At 50.7% G+C, this 20,822-nt stretch overlaps 2 protein-coding genes across 2 annotated transcripts in view; one reads left to right on the top strand and one right to left on the bottom strand.

Moving 5' to 3' along the window:
- LOC144248867 (uncharacterized) overlaps positions 1-20,822 on the top strand; it is a 552,852-nt gene that overhangs the window by 31,211 nt on the left and 500,819 nt on the right. The window contains 1 exon segment of the mRNA XM_077790845.1: positions 74-604. Coding sequence (XP_077646971.1) covers positions 74-604 — 531 coding nt within the window.
- LOC116184772 (uncharacterized) lies at positions 3,949-19,494 on the bottom strand (the record flags this gene model as incomplete). The annotated part of the gene is given in 6 exon segments (XM_077790840.1): positions 3,949-4,025; positions 7,626-7,685; positions 8,297-8,491; positions 8,689-8,794; positions 9,498-9,676; positions 18,411-19,494. Coding segments are annotated over 6 exon segments (1,701 nt in total), but the record flags the coding sequence as incomplete, so codon positions are not given.

Below are 20,822 nucleotides of genomic sequence, written 5' to 3'. Positions count from 1 at the left end.
GGGAGAAGTCCCACAAGTGCTTGGAATGTGGGAAGGGTTTCAGCCGGAGCTTGGACCTGATTAATCACCAGAGGATCCACACTGGGGAGAGGCCCTACGAGTGTGGGGAGTGTGGGAAGAGGTTTCAGACCAGCTCCAATCTCCTCAGACATGAGCGGATTCACACAGAGGAGAGGCCCTACTGCTGCCCCGACTGTGGGGAGGGCTTCAACCGCAACTCCAGCCTCACCGTGCACCGGCGCATCCACACTGGGGAGAGGCCCTACGAGTGTGGGAAGTGTGGGAAGGGCTTCAAAGACAGGTCTGGCTTGATGGTGCACCTGGTGATCCACACAGGAGAACGGCCCTATGAGTGCTTGGAATGTGGGAAGAGCTTTGGGTGGAGCTCAGACCTGAGAAGACACCAGCGCATCCACACTGGGGAGAGGCCCTACGAGTGTCCCCAGTGTGGGAAGAGGTTTCGGACCAGCTCCAGTGTCCTCCTCCATGAGCGGATTCACACAGAGGAGAGGCCCTTCCGCTGCCCTGACTGCGGGAAGGGCTTCAAGCACAACTCCCACCTCACCGTGCACCGGCGCATCCACACCGGGGAGAGGCCCTACGAGTCTGGGAAGTGTGGGAAGAGCTTCACCAGGAGCTCAAACTTGACCCAGCACCAACGGAGGTGCCACTAAGGGAAGCCCTGTAAGTGCCCTGAATGAGGGAAGAGCTTTGAGTGAGGGAAGAGCTTGATGCGCTGCTGCAGCTCCATTCCCCATGGGAGGATCCGGGCTGGATGATCCCCAGTGACCCCCGTTGGGCAGAGCCCTGGTGCCCCCGTATGGGGAATAAAACAGAGAGTAAAGCAATGGAGCTGATAAGGGGGCCTGATATCTGAGGCCTGACTGAGCAGAAACTGTGGGAGACACAGACACAGTTTCAGTCTCCCTGGGGAAGAAGAGGGGACAGTGGCGGGGGGGGGGGGAGGGGTGTGACAGAGGGGATGAGGGGGTGACAAAGGGACAGAGGGGACAGCAGAGCCCTCCAGGAAGGGGACAAAGGGGACCCTGGGAGGGCACAGGGGCCACCGCAGGAGGCCACAAGTGCCAGCAGGTCCCTGACACCTCCCCTGTCTCCTCCCCAGGTGTCCCCTTACCAGCTGGAGTCACTGGTGAATGTGGTGGCCACCCTGGGTGAGGTGGCAGCCACCGTGACCAGGTTACAGAGGGACGAGCAGCAGCTCATGTCCCCAGAGTCCCTGCACGGGAACCTGAAGAACTTCACCTGGAGTCTTGGTGAGACTCTGGAGCAGGGCGATGTCACCTCCCTGGGCCACCATGGTGTCCCCTCCCTGGGCCAGGCTCTGGCCGTGCTTGGGGCCACCCCAGGGGCCACCTGGGCCGATGTGAGAGCTGCGGCCTGGGCCTGGCAGGAGTTGGTGGTCAGGCTCGAGGACAGCCGGGCCCTGCTGGCCTGGGATGCCACCGAGCTCCGCGACGCCCGCTGGGACGCGGCCATCGCTGCCATCCGGGCCGGGGACCTGCAGAACGTGGCCACCCGCAGGAGGACAGCTGGGAGCAGCCTGGTGGCCACAGCCCAGCAGCTGAAGGTGGCCCTGGGCAGGGAAAAGAGGGCCTTGGCAGGGCCACGCACAAGGCCCAGGTGGCTGCGGCCACCAACAAGGCTGTGGGAGAGGCCGTGGTGGCCAGCAGCCAAGCCATGGTGGCCACCAGAAGGGGACATTGGGCACAGGTTGCCCTGGGGCCGCTGGAGCGCTTGGTGGAAGAGTGTGAAGGAGGCAGGTGGTTCCCCGAGGAGCTGCAGCGCCAGCTCGGGGACATCGAGGCCATCCTGGAGGGGACAAAGAAGGCGTCCCCCGATGTCCCTGAGGCCTTGGTGGCCAAAGTGGCCGGGTTTGAGCAGCTGTGGGATGCCAGTGCCTGCCTGGGCAAGGATCACCTGCTGGGGACACTTGGGGACATCCACGACCTCCTCTTGAGTCCCTGTGGTGGCTCCGGCGGCCCCGGTGGCCCCAGCAGGCGCGCCCTGGCCCAGCGGTGCCAAAAAGCCGTGGAGGATCTCCCCAGGCTGCTGCAGCGATGGCACCGCTCTGATGCCATCAGGGACAGTGACATCCTGGTGGACAGCGCTGGCGTCGCCAGTCCCCTCCTCGCGCGGGATTTGAGACCAATTCGGAGAATTTTCTGGGAATTTTCATGGGCATTGTCCCACATGCTGATGGGAGTTTCTGGGATGACGTTACCAGCTGCACCTGAGGCCATTCTGAGAGGACTCAGAAGGCTTTTGCATTCCCCTGCTGCCTTTTGCATTTTCCTGTTTTTTCTGTTGGGTTTGGCATTTCTCTGTTGCCTTTTGCAGGTTCCTATTGACCCCCAGCATTTTGCTCAGGTGCTCATACTGATATTGATTATTGATAATTCCTTGCAGCTGCTCGCTGGCACAATAAAATCTCAGAGTTTGCATGGACAAGTCCAAGGCAGTGTGAGCTTTCTGCCAGGATTTGGGAATCCTTTACGAATCCAATTCTCACATCCCTGGGCCCCCCCGGTCCCGGCGCTGTTCCCGGGGGTCCCGCGGCTCTGGGGGGTCAAAGGGGAGGGGGAGGAACCCCCGTGATGGGTGGGGGGCACAAAGGGGGGTCCGGGCCCGGTGCTCGGGGGGTCGGGGGCACTGAAGGGGTGCCGGTGCGGTTTTTGGGGGGTCCCGGTGCTCAGTGAGGGGGGGTCAGTGCTCAGCAGCGGGGGCTGTCCAGGGACCCCCCCGGCCCCCCCAAATCCCAGCCGAGTGTGAAAAACAAAGTTCACTAAGGGATTACTAAACAAAGTTTAATCAGGGATAAAAAAGGGTTTTGGGGCTCAGCCAAAGAACTCGCCCTCAACTTAACCCTTCATTCTCCGGATCCGGTTCCACTGCAGGGCCACGAACACACTCCTGAGTTTTGACATTATTCAAACACTCCCGGGAGGTTTGGGTATCCCAGGAACTCGTGTTTGGGTCTCACCTCTGACTTGTCTGCAGGACATTCTGTAGATTAAGTCGATGTTTTTGATTTCTTCTCATGGTTCCACCCTGTTGTTTCAGGCCCCCTGATAAATTCATAAATTCTTCTGAGCTTTGTGTCACTGGTATCACCTGGTGAGGCTGGTCCACAGATGTGGGAAACACCGGAATTGTTTTACACCTGAGTCAGTCACACAAAAGCATTTTAACATTACATAGTCTCTATTCCAGTATTTATTATTGATCTATTTAATGTTTATCTATTTTTAATATATTAAGGCCTATGATATAATATCTGTTTATTACTCTAGCAGTAAATTTGTTATATGGTGCACACATAAACGGATTGATTTTATTGTACCAGCGAGCAGCTGCAAGGAATTATCAGTAATCAATATCAATATCAAGTACCACAGCAAAATCCTCGTGCTCAATAACAACGTGCAGAAGGCAATACAGAATTTCAAAAGCTGATTATTCTATTGTCATTTATAACCCGGCTCTGCTGCAAGGCACCGAGGGGCTCATTCAGCCCCTGACCCACCGCCACCCCCATCAGTGTCCCCAGAGCGTCCTCAGAATGTCCCCAAGTGTCCCCAGTGACGTCACCCCAGGAATTCCCATCAGCATTTGGGACAATTGCAATGAAAATTCCCAGAAAATTCCCCGAATTCGTCTCAAATCCCGCGTGGGGAGGGGAGAGGGAAGAAGTGACAGCAGCGATGTCCCTGATGATGTCACCGTCCCCGATGACGGCACAGCGGTGACATCGCTGTCCCTGCAGCAGCCTCGGGGTGTCCTCTGTGAAAAATGCATATTTTATGATTGGCTTTTTGCAGGTATTAAATTGAATAGGATTTGCATTATGTTACATTGATTAGTAGTGCTGTATTAACATTTTAATGGTAGGGTAAATGTAGATTTGTGGTTAAAATGGAGCTTTTGTGGTTAAAACAGAAACTCTGTGCGTGGGAAGAAAGGAATTAGGTACTTGCACTGGGACGGCAGCCGCAGGACACCAAAATCTTGCAGAGAAAAAGAATTTACAGCTTATTGTAAATGCAGGCGAGCCGGGGGGAAGAAATGACGATGCCTGACTCCAGCTCAGGAGGATGAATGGTTTCTTTATTAGAACTATACTAATATACATTAATATACTGTTTAAAGGAGACACTAAAACTACTAACCTGCTTTTTCTATTAATATACTGTTTAAAGGAGATACTAAAACTACAAACCTGCATTTTCTAACTCCCAAATTAACTCCTCACAACTCGTGACCCTCTCTGAGATTCCAGCCCCAGGTGGGTGGGATTGGCCCCAGGCTCAAACGATCCTCACCAGAACCCAACCCAGCAACCACCCCACAACAATTTGAGTAACAAATTGTTAAACAATTCTCCAAACACGTTCCACATGCTAAAACAAGGAGCAGAAACAGAAATTGATTTCTCTTTCGTTTCCCTCTGTGCTCCTCTGTGGAAAATGCTGGGAGGCAGAGCAATGTGCTGCCACAAGCGCTCCCTGATTAAAGGAAATTCACTCTCCGTGCCCCGCTCAGCGCTGCGGGCGCCGCGGGATTGAGAAGAGGCTGCCACTGCTCCGGGCTCTGTGGCTGGACAGGATTGATGCATCATGCATGAGATCGATGAATATGCAACAGGCTGCTGCTTTTGGGTTATTCCTTGTTCAAGGCGTGGCTTTGGCAGCTCAGTGCCCGAACCATCCGGACGTCCGTAATCCCTCGCTTTTTATTGTCTTGTCACTGTCCTGACCTCATTGTCCACATTGTTATTGCTCTGATTTAATCGCTGTTTTTTAATAACTGTTTTATTACTAATAAACTTTTACAATTTTAAAAACCAACTGACTGGTGTTTTCCACAGTGCCCAAAAACATCCAGATGTCCAAAATTCTTCACTTTTTATTGTCTTGTCATCGTCCTGACCCTCATTGTCCAGATTCTTATTGCTCCGATTTAATTGCTATTTTTATAACTATTTTGTTACTAATTAACTTTTTGAATTTGTAAATTTTTAAATTTCAAAAACCAGCGAGTGGTGCTTTTCACAGTGCCCAAGAACTCCTGGATGTCCAAAATTCATTTTTTATCATCTTGTGGTGTTCTCATCCTCATTGTCCACATTTTTATTACTCTGATTTTATTTACTTTTTTTTTTTACTCACTATTTTATTACTAATAAACTTCTAAAATTTAAAAAACAACTGATTGTTATTTTCCACAGTGCCCAAAAACTCCTGGATGTCTGAAATTCTTAATTTTTTATTGTCTCATGGTGCCTGACCCTCGCTATCCACATTTTATTACTCTGATTTTATTTTTAAATTTTATTTTATTTTATTTCTTATTATTTTATTTTTATTTTTATATGTCTTAATAATTTTTTTATTACTAAGAAACTTTTAAAATTTCAGAAACAACTGATCAGTGTTTTCACAGTGCCCAAAAGCTCCTGGATGTCCAAAATTCTTCATTTTTTATCATCTCGTGGTGCTTTGACCTCATTGTCCAAATTTTTATTACTCCTATTTATTGCTATTTTTATAACTATTCTATTACTAATTAACTTGTTTGAATCAGTAATATTTAAAATATTTTAAAGAACCAGAACTGGCATTTTTCACGGTGCCCAAAAACATCCGGGCATCTGAAATTATTTTCTTTTTATCGCCTTGTGGTGGCCTAAATGTCATTGTCCAGATTTTGATAACTCTGATTTTATTTTGTATTTTAATTTTATTATTTTTATTATTTTAATTTTTTATTTTATATTTTTAATAACTATTTTATTATTAATAAACTTTTAACATTTCAAGAACAACTGATCGGTGTTTTCACAGTGCCCAAGAACTCCTGGGTGTCCAAAATTCTTCATTTTTTATCATCTTGTGGTGTCCTGACCCTCATTGTCCACGTTTTTATTGCTCCGATTTTATCGCTATTATAATTATTATTTCATTACTAATTAACTTGTTTAGTTATTTATTACTAACTAACTTGTGTAATAATTAGTTTATTATTAATTAACTTGTGTAATTAGTGATTAGTTTGTGATTTTACAGACCTGCGATCGGCGCTTTCAGAGCTCGCGGCGAGCGGGAAATGTTACACGGGAACGAGCTTTGGATCGATTCCTGTGTGATACTGATCAATAATCAATAATCAGTAACTAATGCTGGATCGATTCCTGTGGCATTGCTCAATAATCAATAATTAATAACTAATACTGGAACTATTAATTTGTGATATTGATTAATTAATAATAAATAATTGACATTGGATTGATTCCTCTGTAGCATTGAATAATAATAAATAATAATGAAGAGTGGATAAAAGTTTCTGTAATATCGAGTGATTAATAATTAATAATTACTAATATCTAATAACATAGATTGATTCCTTTGTGATATTGATTAATAATTTATAATTTATATTGGATTATTTTATTTTTAACATTGATTAACACTATTGGATTTGTTACTTTGTAATATTAATAATAATTAATAATATAGGATTGATTTCCTTGTAATATTGATTAATAATAAATAACTAATAACATAGGATTAATTTATGTGTAATATTGATTCTTAATAATCAATAATTAATAATTAATTTTGGATAGATTTCTTTATAATATTGATTAATTAATCCTTAATAATTAATAATAGATCAAATTATTTTTAGTGTTGATTAATTAATAATCAATAGTTGATATCGGATAGATTTATTTGTAATGGTTAATAATTAATAATCAATTATCAATAATCAATAATCAATAAATAATATTGGATTGATTTCTTTGTAATATTGTGAAAAATGCCGATTGAATGATGCACTGCTATTGATTATTGATAACTCCCTGCTATTGATTATTGATAACACCCTGCTATTGATTATTGATAATCTGCTATCGATTATTGATAACTCCCTGCTATTGATCATTGATAACTCCCTGCTATTGATTATTGATAATCTGCTATTGATTATTGACAACTCACTGCTATTGATTATTGATAATCTGCTATTGATTTTTTATAACTCACTGCTATTGATTATTGATAATCCACTATTGATTATTGATAACTCACTATTGATTATTGATAACTCCCTACTATTGATCATTGCTAACTCTCTGCTATTGATTCGGATGTGTGGACATGAAGGAACAATGGGAAAGGAAATCTCCTTTTTTTTCCTTTTTTTCCCCATTTTTTTCTCCTTTTTTTGCCCCTCTCTCTCCCGTGACAAAAATGAAGATTTGCTGAAAAATCGATAAAATGGGAAACGGAACTTTTTAAAAATTGCTTTTTAAAAAAAATTCAGTGAACAATTGGAGCTGGGTAATTGGTTCTTTAATGACTTTAAATTCGTGCTTTGGGTTTTTTAATCAATGCTTTAAAAAAGAACCTTAAAATCCAAACTGGAACAAACTCCCCAAGTGTCACCAACCCCACCGGTGTCCCCAATGTCCCCAAACTCCCCAAATGTCCCCAAACCTCCCCAAATGTCCCCAAACTCTCCAAATGTCCCCAAATGTCCCCAAACTCCCCAAATGTCTCCAAACCTCCCCAGATGTCCCCAGATGTCCCCAAACCTCCCCAGACCTCCCCAAATGTCCACCAGGCCCATCCCCGCCATGTTCTCCACGCTGGGCCTGGTGGCACCTGTGGGGACATTGGGGACGCGTCACTGACACCCCCAGGTGACACCGACACCCCCGGGTGGCACCGAGCCTGTCCTGGTGGCACCGGCCACCCCCCGATGTCCCCAGCTCTGCTCCTGATGTCCCTTAGGAGATCCCAGTCGTGTCCCCAGTGTCCCAAACCCCATCCCCGGTGTCCCCAGCCCCATCTCAGCTGTCCCCAACCCCATCCCAGGTGTCCCCAGCCCCATCTCAGCTGTCCCCAACCCCATTCCTGATGTCCCCAACCCTGTCCCCAGTGTCCCCAGGCATCTCTGCTGTCCCAAGACCCTCCAAACCCGATGTCCCCAGCTGTCCCCAACCCCACTCTTGATTTCCCCAACTCCGTCCTGGTGTCCCCAACTCTATCCTCAATGTCCCAAACCCCATCCCAGGTGTCCCCAGCTCCAGTCCTGGTGTCCCAAGACCATCCACACCCCATCCCTGATGTCCCCAGGTGTCCCCAACCCCATCCCTGATGTTCTCAAGTGTCCCAAACTCCGTTCCTGATGTCCCCAGCTGTGGCCAAACCCTGTCCCTGATGTCCCCAGGTGTCCCCAAACCCCATCCCTGATGTCCCCATGTGTCACTCACCCGCCACCACCACAGTGACCTGGTGTGGCACGTCCCAGCCAGGCCCCAGGGTGGTCACCAAGGTGTCCCCCTCGGTGTCCCCCTCAGTGTCCCCCAAGCGTGGCCGGGTGTGTCCGTGGGCGCGGTGCTCCCAGCGGATCTCCACATCCAGCGAGAAGAAGCCGACGGCGTCGCAGCGCAGCTCAGCCGGGAGCCCTGGGGACAGCCGGGACGGCAGCAGGGGCTGGGAAACGGGACAGTGAGCTGGGGATACTGGGAGGGACTGGGAGGGACTGGGACATACTGGGAGCAGACTGGGACATACTGGGAGGGAACTGGGAGGGACTGGGAGGGACTGGGAGCCCCGGCCCCGCCCATTCCCGGCACTGACCAATCAGGCGCAGCCGCAGCACCTGCTGCACCTGCCCTGGGCGCGCTCACGGAGCAGACGAAGGCGCCGTCGTCCGACACCGAGAGCGGCGGCAGCTGCAGCGACACCTCCCTGGCGCCCCCCGGCGGCTGGGAGGACCGAGGAAACGTTCGGCCTCAGTGGCGCCCCCTGGCGGCTGGGAGGATCGTGGCCGTTCTGTGCCCAAAAACCCCCAGAACCCCCCCCAAAAAAACCCCAAAAATACTCCCAAAACCCCACAAAAATCACCCCCTAAACCCTTCCAGAAACACACAAAATAAGTCCCCAGAAATCACCCACAAAACTCCCCCAAAAAACCCCAAAAAATGCCCCAAAACCCCCGCCCCACAAACCCCCCAAAAATCACCCACCAGACCCCCAGGACTTCACAAAAAGCCACAAAAAATGCTTCCAAAACCTTCAAAAAACTGTTCAATGCTCACAGCACCCCCTAGTGGCCAGGAGGACCGAGGCTGTCCCGTGCCAGTAGCGCCCCCTCGTGGCCGGGAGGACGAAAACCACCCACTGCCAGTGGCGCCCCCTAGCGGCTGGGAGGACCAAAGCAGTTCCATGCCTGCAGCGCCCCCTGGTGGCCGGGAGGACCAAGGCTGTCCATTGGCGCCTCCCAGTGGCCAGGAGGACTGAGGCCACCCACTCCCAGCAGCGCCCCCTGGCGGCCGGGAGGACCCGACCCTGCTCGGTGGCGCCCCCCGCTGTCCCCGCAGGGCTCCGCAGCCCCTCCCCTCCCCTCACCTGCGTGGTGCCGGGGGGGCTCCCGTGGCCCCCCAGGAACAGCAGCACCCCCGGCACGGCCTCGGTGCGGCGGGCGGCGGCCGAGTTGAAGGCCAGCAGGCGCTGCGTGGCGCCGAGGCGGTGCCGCAGCCACTGCAGCGTGAAGGGCTCGGCCGGGGGCGCGAAGGCGCAGTGCAGCCGCCCCGGCGCCCCCAGCATCACCCGTGTCGGCGGCATCCGCGTGGACACCAACAGGGACACTGCGGGGTGGGACAGGGCGTCAGGGGTGTGGGGACATCGGGGACAACGGGGGGACATTTGGGATGTGGGGACATCAGGGATGTGGGGGGGACATTGGGGACACTGGGGACATCAGGGACAATGGGGATGTGGGGGGACATCAGGGATGTGGGAACATCAGGGACATCAGGGATGTGGGGACAACAGAGAGACACTGGGGACATGGGGACAGTGCGGGGGCATAGGAGACATTGGGGGACATGGGGACAATGTGGGGACATTGGAGACATTGAGATATTTGGGCCAATGGGGAGGGGACACTGGGGACATCAGAGACATCGGGGATAATGGGTGGACACTGAGGACATGGGGGCAATGCGAAAGCATAAGGGACAATAGGGGGACATCAGGGATGTGGGGACATTTGTGGGGACATCAGGGATAACGGGTCGACATTGGGGACATCAGAGACATCGGGGACATTGGGGACATCGGGATAGTAGGGGGACACTGGGGACAATGGGGATGTGGGGTGTCCTGGCTTGTAAGATCAGCATGTATTCTATTTGCCATCTGTTGGAGGTTGGGCAGTTTTCTTATCTCTTCCAAGAACGATGTCTCCCTCCGGGGAGAGATCTTCTGTTCATGGACCATTGAATGACTCACTCCATGACCAGTAAAGTTACATCATCCCATTGTGAGACGCTCCACCCAGAGGGAGGAGCCAAGAATTCCTACCTGCATAAAATCAGCATTTTTGAGACACTGGCAGCCACTTCGCTGGATTCCCCGAGGAGCAGCTTCTTCTCTGCTGGATTCCCAGAGGAAGACCAGGCCCAACTACTACCAGACCTTCAGAGAAAACTCCACCCTTCTAGAGATCACCACTTCAGCAGCATTTCATCTTCCACTCCAGGAGGAGCAGCCACCATTTAACTGGACTATTACCAACACCCTGACTCCTCAGGGTGTCAGGTTTCTGACTCTATCACTAGTTTTGTTTGTACTAATTGCATTTTTTTAAATTTAGTTTTTTTCCTAGTAAAGAACTGTTATTCCCATTCCCATATCTTTGCTTGAGAGCCTTTTAATTTTGAAATTGTGGTAATTCGGAGGGAGGGGGGTTTACCTTTTCCATTTCACAGGAGGGTCTTGCCTTCCTACACAGACTCCTGTCTTTTCAAACCAAGACATTGCATCAGCCCGTTCAGGGAAAACGGCTAAAGATGTCTCTAGAACTTCACTGCTGCTTTTGTAACTCTGGGTATACCACCTGAAGTAAAGGCAATGGCCCAGCTTATACTTCCTGCTGAGTTGCTACCTTTTTTGCCTTTGGGGAATTATGCACAAAACAGGTATTCCTCATTCCTCAAAAGGCCAATCTGTCACTGAACATGGCTCCCTCAAGCGTCTCCTGGTACAATAGAAAGGGGGGGCCAGAGAGGACAACCCTTCCGAGAGACTGCAGAAAGCCTTTTATGTGTTCAACTTCTTGAAATGATCTTTGATGGACCCCAACCCCTGATTGTTTGACATTTTAATTGTAATTCACAATTGCAACAAAAGGAAAAATCCCTTGCCTTAGTGAAGGATCCAGGATCTGGTAAGATATTGGGGCTTTATCCTTAGGTCACCTGATGTCACCTGGTGTCACCACTGAGTCAGGAACAAGAGTCAGGCGACACATAAAATCTAACTCTCTCCAGGAGACTAATACTAATTTTATTAGGAACCCATTTATTTTTATACACTGCTCCAACACCGGTAGACCTGACTGGTCCTTTAATCAACACACCTCATATGATTGGCTAATTAAGGAAACACCCTTTAGTAAACATCTTGTAAGAAAACAACTGTTCAAAACACCAGCTGCAAGATTGCTTTAATTCTTTCTCTCAGCCTTTTCAAAACTCCCCAGAACAATTCCTAGGAAAGTTTACCTGGCTTTCTCTCTGACCAGGCTGGGGTAGAGGTTTTGCTTGCATGTCCACAGAGAATGGTTCCAAGTGGATTCCAGCAAACAATGTGAAGGCGTTTTGAGATTCTTTGACTGCATCAGTTGCAGATTCACCTTGAACATCAACATTGGAGGAGAACCCTTGTGAACAGGACCTCGCCACCACATCAGCACCTGTTTAACCTCTAACAGACTTATGCCCTTGGGAAAATGGTTATGATTACCCAGTGGTATCAGGGCTTACAGGGCTAGATCAGCTTCTGGGGGATTGGAGACTTGGTGGATGGATAAGAAATTTAGTTAAAATAGGCTTATATGTATTAGGATTATATTATGTATTGTTATGCTTATTCCTTGTATTTTATATTGTGTGAAAAAATTAATAGACAAATCACTTAAGAATGTATTTTTGTTTGAACAGATAGGGGGAGGTATGGGGAATAAAACAGAAAGTACAGTGGAACTGATAAAGAGGTCTGATATCTTCTTCTTCTGCCTGATTGAGCAGAAACCATGGGAGAGACAGACACAGAGAAAGTCTCCCTGGGCAAGAAGTGACCAAGAAACATATTGTGAGACAGTGATAAAATTATGTTACCAGGTGATGTGATGTCATAAAGAAGTGTAACCAATGGGAAATTGTTACCAAAAACAGAGCCCTATATAAGCACCATACAAGTGAAACTCTATATAAACACCTGGTACACTCAATAAAATTGGCTTCTGATCCCAACTCAGATGCCCCCGACTCTCCATCATTGATAACCCCTGGTCTGGGTGATCCCTGTTGGGTGGGGGAAAGGTGTTGGAGAGATTTCTTTCCCTTCTCCTGCTGTGATTCGGATGGTAATAAATTCCCTCCCTGTGCCCGGGCTGGGACTGTTTTGCCAGTGCTGGTGCTCGGGGCGGGATCTCTCCCGATCCTTTTCCTACTCCCGCCTTCCCTCAGCCAATCAGAGACAGCGCGGCTGATGACTCACCAGTTGCTGGGCAGACCCGCAGCGACCAGCGGTCCCGGCCGGACCCCGCCCCGCCACGGCCCAAATCCTCCCAAACCCTCCCAAATCCTCCCGAATCCTCCCAAATCCTCCCAAATCCTCCCGAATCCTCCCCAAATCCTCCCCAAATCCTCCCCAAATCCTTCCAAATCCTCCCGAATCCTCCCCAAATCCTCCCCAAATCCTCCCCAAATCCTCCCCAATCCTCCCCAAATCCTCCCCAAATCCTCCCAAATCCTCCCCGAATCCTCCCCAAATCCTCCCAAACCCTCCCCGAATCCTCCCAAATCCACCCCAAATCCTCCCCAAATCCTCCCAAACCCTCCCAAACCCTCCCCAAATCCTCCCCAAATCCTCCCAAATCCTCCCCAAATCCTCCCCAAATCCTCCCAAATCCTCCCGAATCCTCCCCAAATCCTCCCGAATCCTCCCAAATCCTCCCCAAATCCTCCCAAATCCTCCCAAACCCTACCCAATCCTCCCAAATCCTCCCCAAATCCTCCCAAATCCTCCCCAATCCTCCCAAACCCTCCCCAAATCCTCCCAAATCCTCCCCGAATCCTCCCAAATCCTCCCAAATCCTCCCCAAATCCTCCCCAATCCTCCCAAACCCTCCCCAAATCCTCCCCAATCCTCCCCAAATCCTCCCCGAATCCTCCCGAATCCTCCCTGCCCCATCACAGGGGGTCCTGTGCAAGGCCACGGGGAGCGGCTGCGGCCGCCGCTGGCTCAGGAGCTCTGTGGGCAGGAAAGGGGGTGACACTGGGACTGGGGGTGCTCGCAGGGCTTCCCTTAATGGTGCCTCCTTCGGTGTTGGGTCAAGCGAGAGCTTCTGGAGAATCTCTCCCCACACACAGGACACTCACCGGGCCTCTCCCCGGTGTGGATGTGCCTGTGGGTGACGAGGCTGGAGCTGTGCTTGAAGCCCTTCCCGCACTCAGGGCAGCAGAAGGGCCTCTCCTGTGTGTGAATCCACTGATGCACTGAAGCATGGACAGACGGCTCCTCAACTAATTAAAGCTGGAAAGAAGGGTATTTTATTGCAGTGCTGGACACATGTGGAATCATTTCCAAGTACATGTGCAAGGAGTTGCAGACTCCTGCTTTCTATTTATACAGGAAAGGTTTTACATATCCAAGCTGTTTCTAAGGACACATAATACATAATCATTACCTGCCCGCTTTGTATTATAATCAGCTGAATATCCATTACGGCTGTGCAATCGTGTTTCCTTAACTGGGTCTTTGGGATTTTGAAATAAGGGAGTGGGTGTAAGGGAGGAAGAAAGCTGTCTTCCTCAAGGTAAACTCTTCACCCATGGCCAGTTTGCAGGACTTTTTGATCTGCTGGTCACGGTAGCCTCTCCTAACTGCTGATTATTCTTAAGGCAAGATATTTCTATGGTCTCTGCTCCTTCACAATTCCTACATCTATCCCTGTCACTCCTAGCTTTACTTTGCTAATATATTTGCTACTCTTTAACTAAGGCATGTGATTTTTGCTAGCTAACTTGGCTTCTTAACTAATTTTAAAATCTTAACTAAAATATGTAATCTTCTACTATCTCAGTTATATTCCCAGCTGTCCCCTTGACTCATCCACAGTTTTCAATTATCCTAAATACTTTTCCAGCTGACCCCTTGGCTCATTACGATGAGATTGGAGCTTCTCAGAAACCACTTCCTACACTTGGGACACTCATAGGGCCTCTCCCTGGTGTGAATCTTGTGGTGCTGATGAACTTGGAGATCCACCCAAAGCCCTTCCCACACTCCCCACACTTGTAGGGCTGATTGATTCCCCATCTGGATCACCTGGTGCCAGATCAGGTCTGATCTCCGGAGCTCCAGCTGAAGCCCTTCCCACATTCCAAGTGCTTGTGGAGCTTCTGCCCACCATGAGTCATCTCCACCATCTCTGAGTGCCAAATGGATCTCTGGCTGCCTTCTAGGCACAGAGGGGCTCTTACCTCCTCACAACTCCCAGGGCTGGGTTTGCAGCCCCTCCTTGTGTGGGATCTCCAGGGCTTTTCCTCCCCATTGGGTTCCCATGCTGTGGAGCTGCTCAAAACAGCCTCAAAACAGAGGTTCTGAGCAGCGATTTGTCCTCCCAGGTCTCTGTCTGCAGCTCAGTGCCTGGGGTAAGGAAAGAAGAGGAAGGAATGTGGAAGGAAGAAGGATAGAATGAGAAGAAGAAGGAGGGTGGACAAGGAGAGGATGGGATTTGCCTCCATGCCAGAGGGAAGGGGAAGGAGATCCCACCAATTCATCCCTGGCAGGACAGCGTTGGCAGCAGCGCTGTCCTGCAGCCAGGGGCAATGTTGGGCTGATAGGTGGAGCAGAGGAGAGGGGGAAAGGGGCAGTGACTTACTCCTCACCTGCCTCAGTGTTCCATGCTATCTTCCTTTTCCTCACAGCCTCCACCAGCTCCACCTGCACAGAGGTTGGGATGGACAAATCCTGGCTTGGGAAAAACAAAGGGTGAGCACCTTGGTCCTGCTGCCCAAGTCCAGCTCAAGAAGTCACCACCCTGTTCACAGTTGGATGGGCCCAGACTCTGCTCATCTCGAGTCCCCCACTCCTCCAGGCTGCTGGGATCCCCCAGCTCCAGGATTGGCCATTGCTGCTCTCCCCACTCCGATGCCAATTGGAACCCCAAAACCAATGTCCCCCCCAAACTGTTACCACTGCCCCAGCCAGTACAGAGATCGCTACAGGAACCCTTCACAAGTCTCCAAAGGGGCATCTGCATCTCACCTTTGGGGCAATGCAAGATCCAAATATCCCTTTCCCTGCAAAAAAAACTCCCAGAGACCCCCCAATGGATTTGGGGTGAGCTCCCCCTCCCCACTTACCTGCAGGATCTGGGGCAGTCAATGCTGCCATGACCAGGGGAGCTGCAGACTCAGCAGAAGGGCAGGCAAACCGTGTGGATCTGCTGCGGTTCCTCCTCTTCCTCCTCCTGTTCCTGTTCCTTCTTTTCCCTAACCTCCTCCTCATCTCTCTCTCCTCTTCCTACTGCTCCTCCTCCCTGACCACCCCAGATCCCCCTTTCCTACCCACCTCTCCCCCATGGCTGCAGCACCAGCGTTTGGGTAGAGGGAACCTCCCATGAGCCCCCCAGGTATGGGCAGGGGGCTTGGGGACCCACCCAGTGCAGATCCATTCCCCCCTCCCAGAGCCTCACGGAAATCACTCCAGGGATCAAGCGATGGGGACACTAAGGGATCCCCATGGAACCACCCATTTTTGATCCCATCCCCACCCTTCCCTCCCCACTCCCATTGTTCCCCCAAACCAAAGACCCCTCCCAACTCAATCTGAGGGTCCCATTCCTCTCCTGGTCAGAATCCTCTTTTCCCCTGCTCTCCCACCCCTTCCCCATTGTGCCTCCAGCTCTACCTCTCACCCCTGGGCTTGGATTTGGGGATCCAGGCCCCTCCTGTTCAGTTTGGGGATCACATCCCCCCTTTCCCTCAATTCAGGCAGCTCCTGGAAGCTTTTTCCTGGGAGGAATCCTTGAGTTTTGGGACTTTTAGGATGTAGCTTAGGAGGAGGACAGCTCTGTTGGGCTTTCCCCTCCCTGTTGTGGCCCCTCAGCTGTTCCCGACACCCTGGGGGTGCTGGGATTTCCCTCCCAGGGACAAGGACGTTCATCCCCTTCCAGGAGCCCAATGCCCAGCTGGGGCTCCAGGTCAGGGGTCCTTGAGCAGCTGCCCCAGAACCTCCACCAGGTTCTCCCAGCGCAGCCGGAGCCGCTCGGCCTGGGCTCCCCAAAGGCCTCAGCAAGGTCCAAGTCCTGCCCAGGAACCCTCAACTCCCTCAAACCCAGCATCCCCCTCATCCCCTGCAAGTTCCTCCCATGGCACCAGCCATGGCCATGTCCCCACTTGTCACTGGCCATGTCCCACCATGTCCTCACCCATGGCTGTCTCCCCACCATGTTTCCATCCCTGTCACTGCCCCCCATGTCTCCATCCATGCCTGTGTCTCCCCATGTCCCTAGGGATGGCCCTGTCCCCCTCCATGTCCATGCGTGCCCATGTCACTCTCCATGTCTAATGCTTTTTCTCTTTTTGAGCCTGGTTTTACAAGCTCTCAGAGATAAGCATTATACAGCTCAGCTACCTCAGGTGGCATAAAACAAGCAGGATGGCTCATGTGACAGTGTTGGGAATAAAAAGTTTTAATAAAAGGCAAAAATAAAAAAGCTTTTTACAGAGAAAAGCCAAGTCAGGGCAGAGGCTCTTGCTCTTGCTAAAACACTTCACTAAAGCAATTAACTTCTTTTGTTCTCTTCTTTTCTAGGGAATTGCTTAGGTGGGACTTTTTGGCTCCTGTCCAATTAGCTACCCTTAAGTTTGAGGTGAAGTCCCCAAGGTCCTATGAGGTGTCTTTCAACCAAATTGAGGAGAGAAACACCTGGCCTTTTGTCCTTTTTAAGGGAACAAAAGGTTAACTTGTTTACTCTGTCAACAGAGGGCACATTCTTACACGTGTCCCACCATGTCTGTGTCCTACCATGACCACATCCACTAACTTAGTTCAATGTCTATTTTTACTTCAATATTGGATATTTTAAAGGGATAAAGAGAAATGAAAACAAAATCAAGGCCAAAAGAAAAAGACTTCCATGTCCATGCCGGCTGAGGATCCACGTGCTTGGGTGGAGGGAAGAACCTTTTTGGTGGAGTTTCTAACCCACTGTCTCCAAAATCTTGGTCTTTTCCCCAGTTTTTCCACCATCTGGCTGCAGAAGACACCCTTGGGCAATAGGAAATCAAAATCGTGGAATCCCTGAAGTTGGAAAAGACCTTGTCCTGGGTCAGAGCAAATTTGGGAGAGAACCTCCAAAGGGATTCCTCTGGAAAGCAGATTCAATTGGCTCCTCCCCCAGCCAGTTTGGGAAAAGTATCTCCTTGGAGAACAGTGGAAAAAACTGTTTTTTAAAGAATAAAACCTAAACAATATTAAACAATAAAACCTCTTGCTGCTCTAAAAGAGAGACAAACTCAGGAAGTCCCTCCGTGGGTTGTAGCTCAGCTCCCTCAGTCTCTTATCAGTCCCTCCGGTGCTGGAAATGCCACAGTCCAGGCCTGGCCCGCTGGGCCACAGGTGTGAGCTGCCGGTGCTCTTCTGGGTGTTCAGGCCAGAGCAGGTTTAAACAGGTCCAAAGAAAAGGGAAAAACAGCCACAGTCCAGGGAACTTCTCTGCCACAGCTAGCTAAAACTAATTAACAGCAAAGGAGAGATCTGTACCTCTGTCTGTCCATCTGCAGACAACCTGGCCCAGGAGCAGGAATGTGGAGGAGTGAGTGCAGTTTCTGAAAACAAACTCTGCCCTTCTCTCCCTCCTTTGCTCTCGGAACAAGTCTTAAAGGTGCAAAAATTATAATTCACCATAAACACAACAAACAACTGGAGATACAAGCATCATATAGTCAACCTAGGACATACCTCCAAGACCATTCAGTATTCCTTGATGCCACCAGAATATAGGATTGAGTGCAAAAGATTTTATGGAGTTGGAAGTCATTAAATCTGCTCTCCCCAAGGAATTCCCATTGTTGGTCTGTGCCCCAATGGATGTTCCTGCCACTGGGTTTATCTAGGTGTCCACAGGGAACGAGGAAGATGTGGAGCCTCCCAGCCAAGTGTCTTCCCAACACAGATGACCAGGCCCATAGATCACCAAGACTGCCCAATGAAGGTCACTCAGGATCATCCAACGTGGATCCTCCCATAGGGAATGGAGCTGGGAGGAGCATAAGAAGCTCTTCCCACCCTTGGGGAACTCACAGGGCTTCCCCCCTTAGTGGCGCCTCCTTTGGTGTTTGATCAAGGCTGATCTCTGTGAGAAGCTCTTCCCACACTTCCCACACTCGTAGGGCCTCTCCCCGGTGTGGATGCGCCGGTGCACGGTGAGGTGGGAGTTGTGCTTGAAGCCCTTCCCGCAGTCGGGGCAGCGGTAGGGCCTCTCCTCGGTGTGACTCCGCTGATGTACGAGGAGACTGGAGCTGATCTGAAACCTCTTCCCACACTCAGGACACTCGTAGGGCTTCTCCCCGCTGTGGATGCGCTGGTGCTTTCTCAGGTCTGAGTGCCACCCATAGCTCTTCCCACATTCCAAGCAGGTGTAGGGCCGTTCCCCAGTGTGGATCACCTGGTGCCGAATCAGGGCTGAGCTTTCCCTGAAACTCTTCCCACATTCCCCACACTTGTAGGGCTTTTCCCCAGTATGGATCTTTTTGTGTTCCGTAAGCTGGGAGTTGAGGCTGAAACTCATCCCACACACCCCACACTCGTAGGGCTTTTCTCCAGTGTGGATCCTCTCGTGTCTCCTCAGGCCAGAGCTGTGCCTGAAGCTCTTCCCACATTCCCCACACTCATAGGGTTTTTCCCCAGTGTGGATCCTCTGGTGTTGCATCAGGTAGCCCTTCTGGCTGAAGCTCATCCCACATTTACCACACTCATAAGGCCGATCCCCAGTGTGGATTACCGAGTGCTGCATCAGGCTGCTCCTCTGGCTGAAGCTCTTCCCACATTCCCCACACTCAAAGGGCTTTTCCCCAGTGTGGATCCTCTGATGTTGGATCAGAATGGAGTTCTGGCTGAAGCTCCTCCCACACTCCCCACACTCAAAGGGCCTCTCCCCGGTGTGGAATCTCTGGTGAAGTCTCAAACTGGAGCTCCACCTGAAACACTTTCCACATTCCTCACACTCGTAGGGCCGTTCCCCAGTGTGGATCACCTGGTGCTCGATCAGGTGGGAGCTCCGGCTGAAACCCTTCCCACATTCCAAGCACTTGTGGGGCTTCTCCCTGCCACGAGGTTTCTCCACCAGCTCTGAGCTCTGGCTGGATCTCTGCCCGCCTTCCTGGCTCAGGAGGGCTCTTTCCTCCCTGCAGCTCCCTGGGCTGGGTTTGCTGCCACTCCTTGTGCGGGATCTCCAGGGCTTTTCCTCCTCCTCCATTTCCTCCATTTTCATTCCTCCCCGGGAATGAAAAATCCTGGTCTGGGGGGAAAAAAAAAAGAACAGAGCTTCTTGGACTGGGAGTTCCTCCTGTCCCCACTTCATCTCACAAAGTCATTGGGCATCGTGTGTCTATAAGAACCTCCAAAACACCAAGGTTCAGCATAAAAATCCTCCAAACTTTAAGATACAGATCAAAACCTCCCCAAACATCAAGATTCAGCAAAAAATTCCTCCAAAACATAAAGATTCAGCCCCTAAAAAAAAATAAAGCACCAACATTTAACCCAATAAAGCTGAGAAATGCCATGATTCACCCCTGTGAAAATCGTGGAACCCCTCAACAGTCACCTGCTGCATGTGGGGTGGCAATGCTCCTGGGGCTAAGGGGAGGCTATAGATGCAAAGAGGAATGGAACCTCGTGGTGATCCTTGTTTCTGCTCCTCTTCCTCCTGTGTCCCTATTCTTTCTCACACTCCTCTTCCTCCTGCTATTCCTCCTTCTCCTGCACAATCCCACCCTCTCCTGCCACCTGCATCGTTTGACCATTCTGTTCCTCCACCCTGCTTCTCCTTCCCTTCTCCTCCTGCCCCCAGGCCCAGCACCCACTGCCGGCTCCCTCTTCCCCCCAGCCCCACAGCATCCCAGCGCAGGGGCAGGGATGGAGCTGGGGCAGGTCGGGCTGGGGCAGCGCTGGGCTCTCGGCCGCTCCCGCCCGCACTCGGTCCCCACTGCAGCCGCTCCCGCCAGGACAGCGCGGGGGGGCCCGGCCTTGGCGCTGCCCCACTCCCACCTCCCCAAATTCCCCTCGCGGGGCCATGGGGCCGAGGGGGGGCGCAGGTGGGTCCAGGTGGGGAACGCGGGGAGCTGCGAGTCTGCCTGGCAACTGGTGAGTCATCAGCGCCGCGGGCTCTGATTGGCTGAGCTCGGCCCGAGCCCTGGGGCTGCAGCACAGAGGGGACACCCTGCTCCAGGGGGGATGTCCCACAAACGGGGGACCCCATGGAAGGAACAACAGGAAAGTGTCTTTACAAACAGATGCTGTGAGTCTGCTCAGAGATAGGGCCAGGGACCTGTTCATAAGGAAGTGACAGCAGACACAATCTGTCTCAGAAAATGTTATTAACTGATGACACAGACTGCTCCTCAGCCAAGGTCCTGCTCAGAAGTTCCAGAAGAAAAACAAAGACTTAACAGAGCCATGAATATCATTTGCTATATAAAAACAGGGAGCATA

This window comes from Lonchura striata, unplaced genomic scaffold, assembly GCF_046129695.1.
Source record: "Lonchura striata isolate bLonStr1 unplaced genomic scaffold, bLonStr1.mat Scaffold_99, whole genome shotgun sequence".
Classification (NCBI taxonomy): Eukaryota; Metazoa; Chordata; class Aves; order Passeriformes; family Estrildidae; genus Lonchura; species Lonchura striata.
This window is presented reverse-complemented; position numbering and strand designations above follow the sequence as displayed.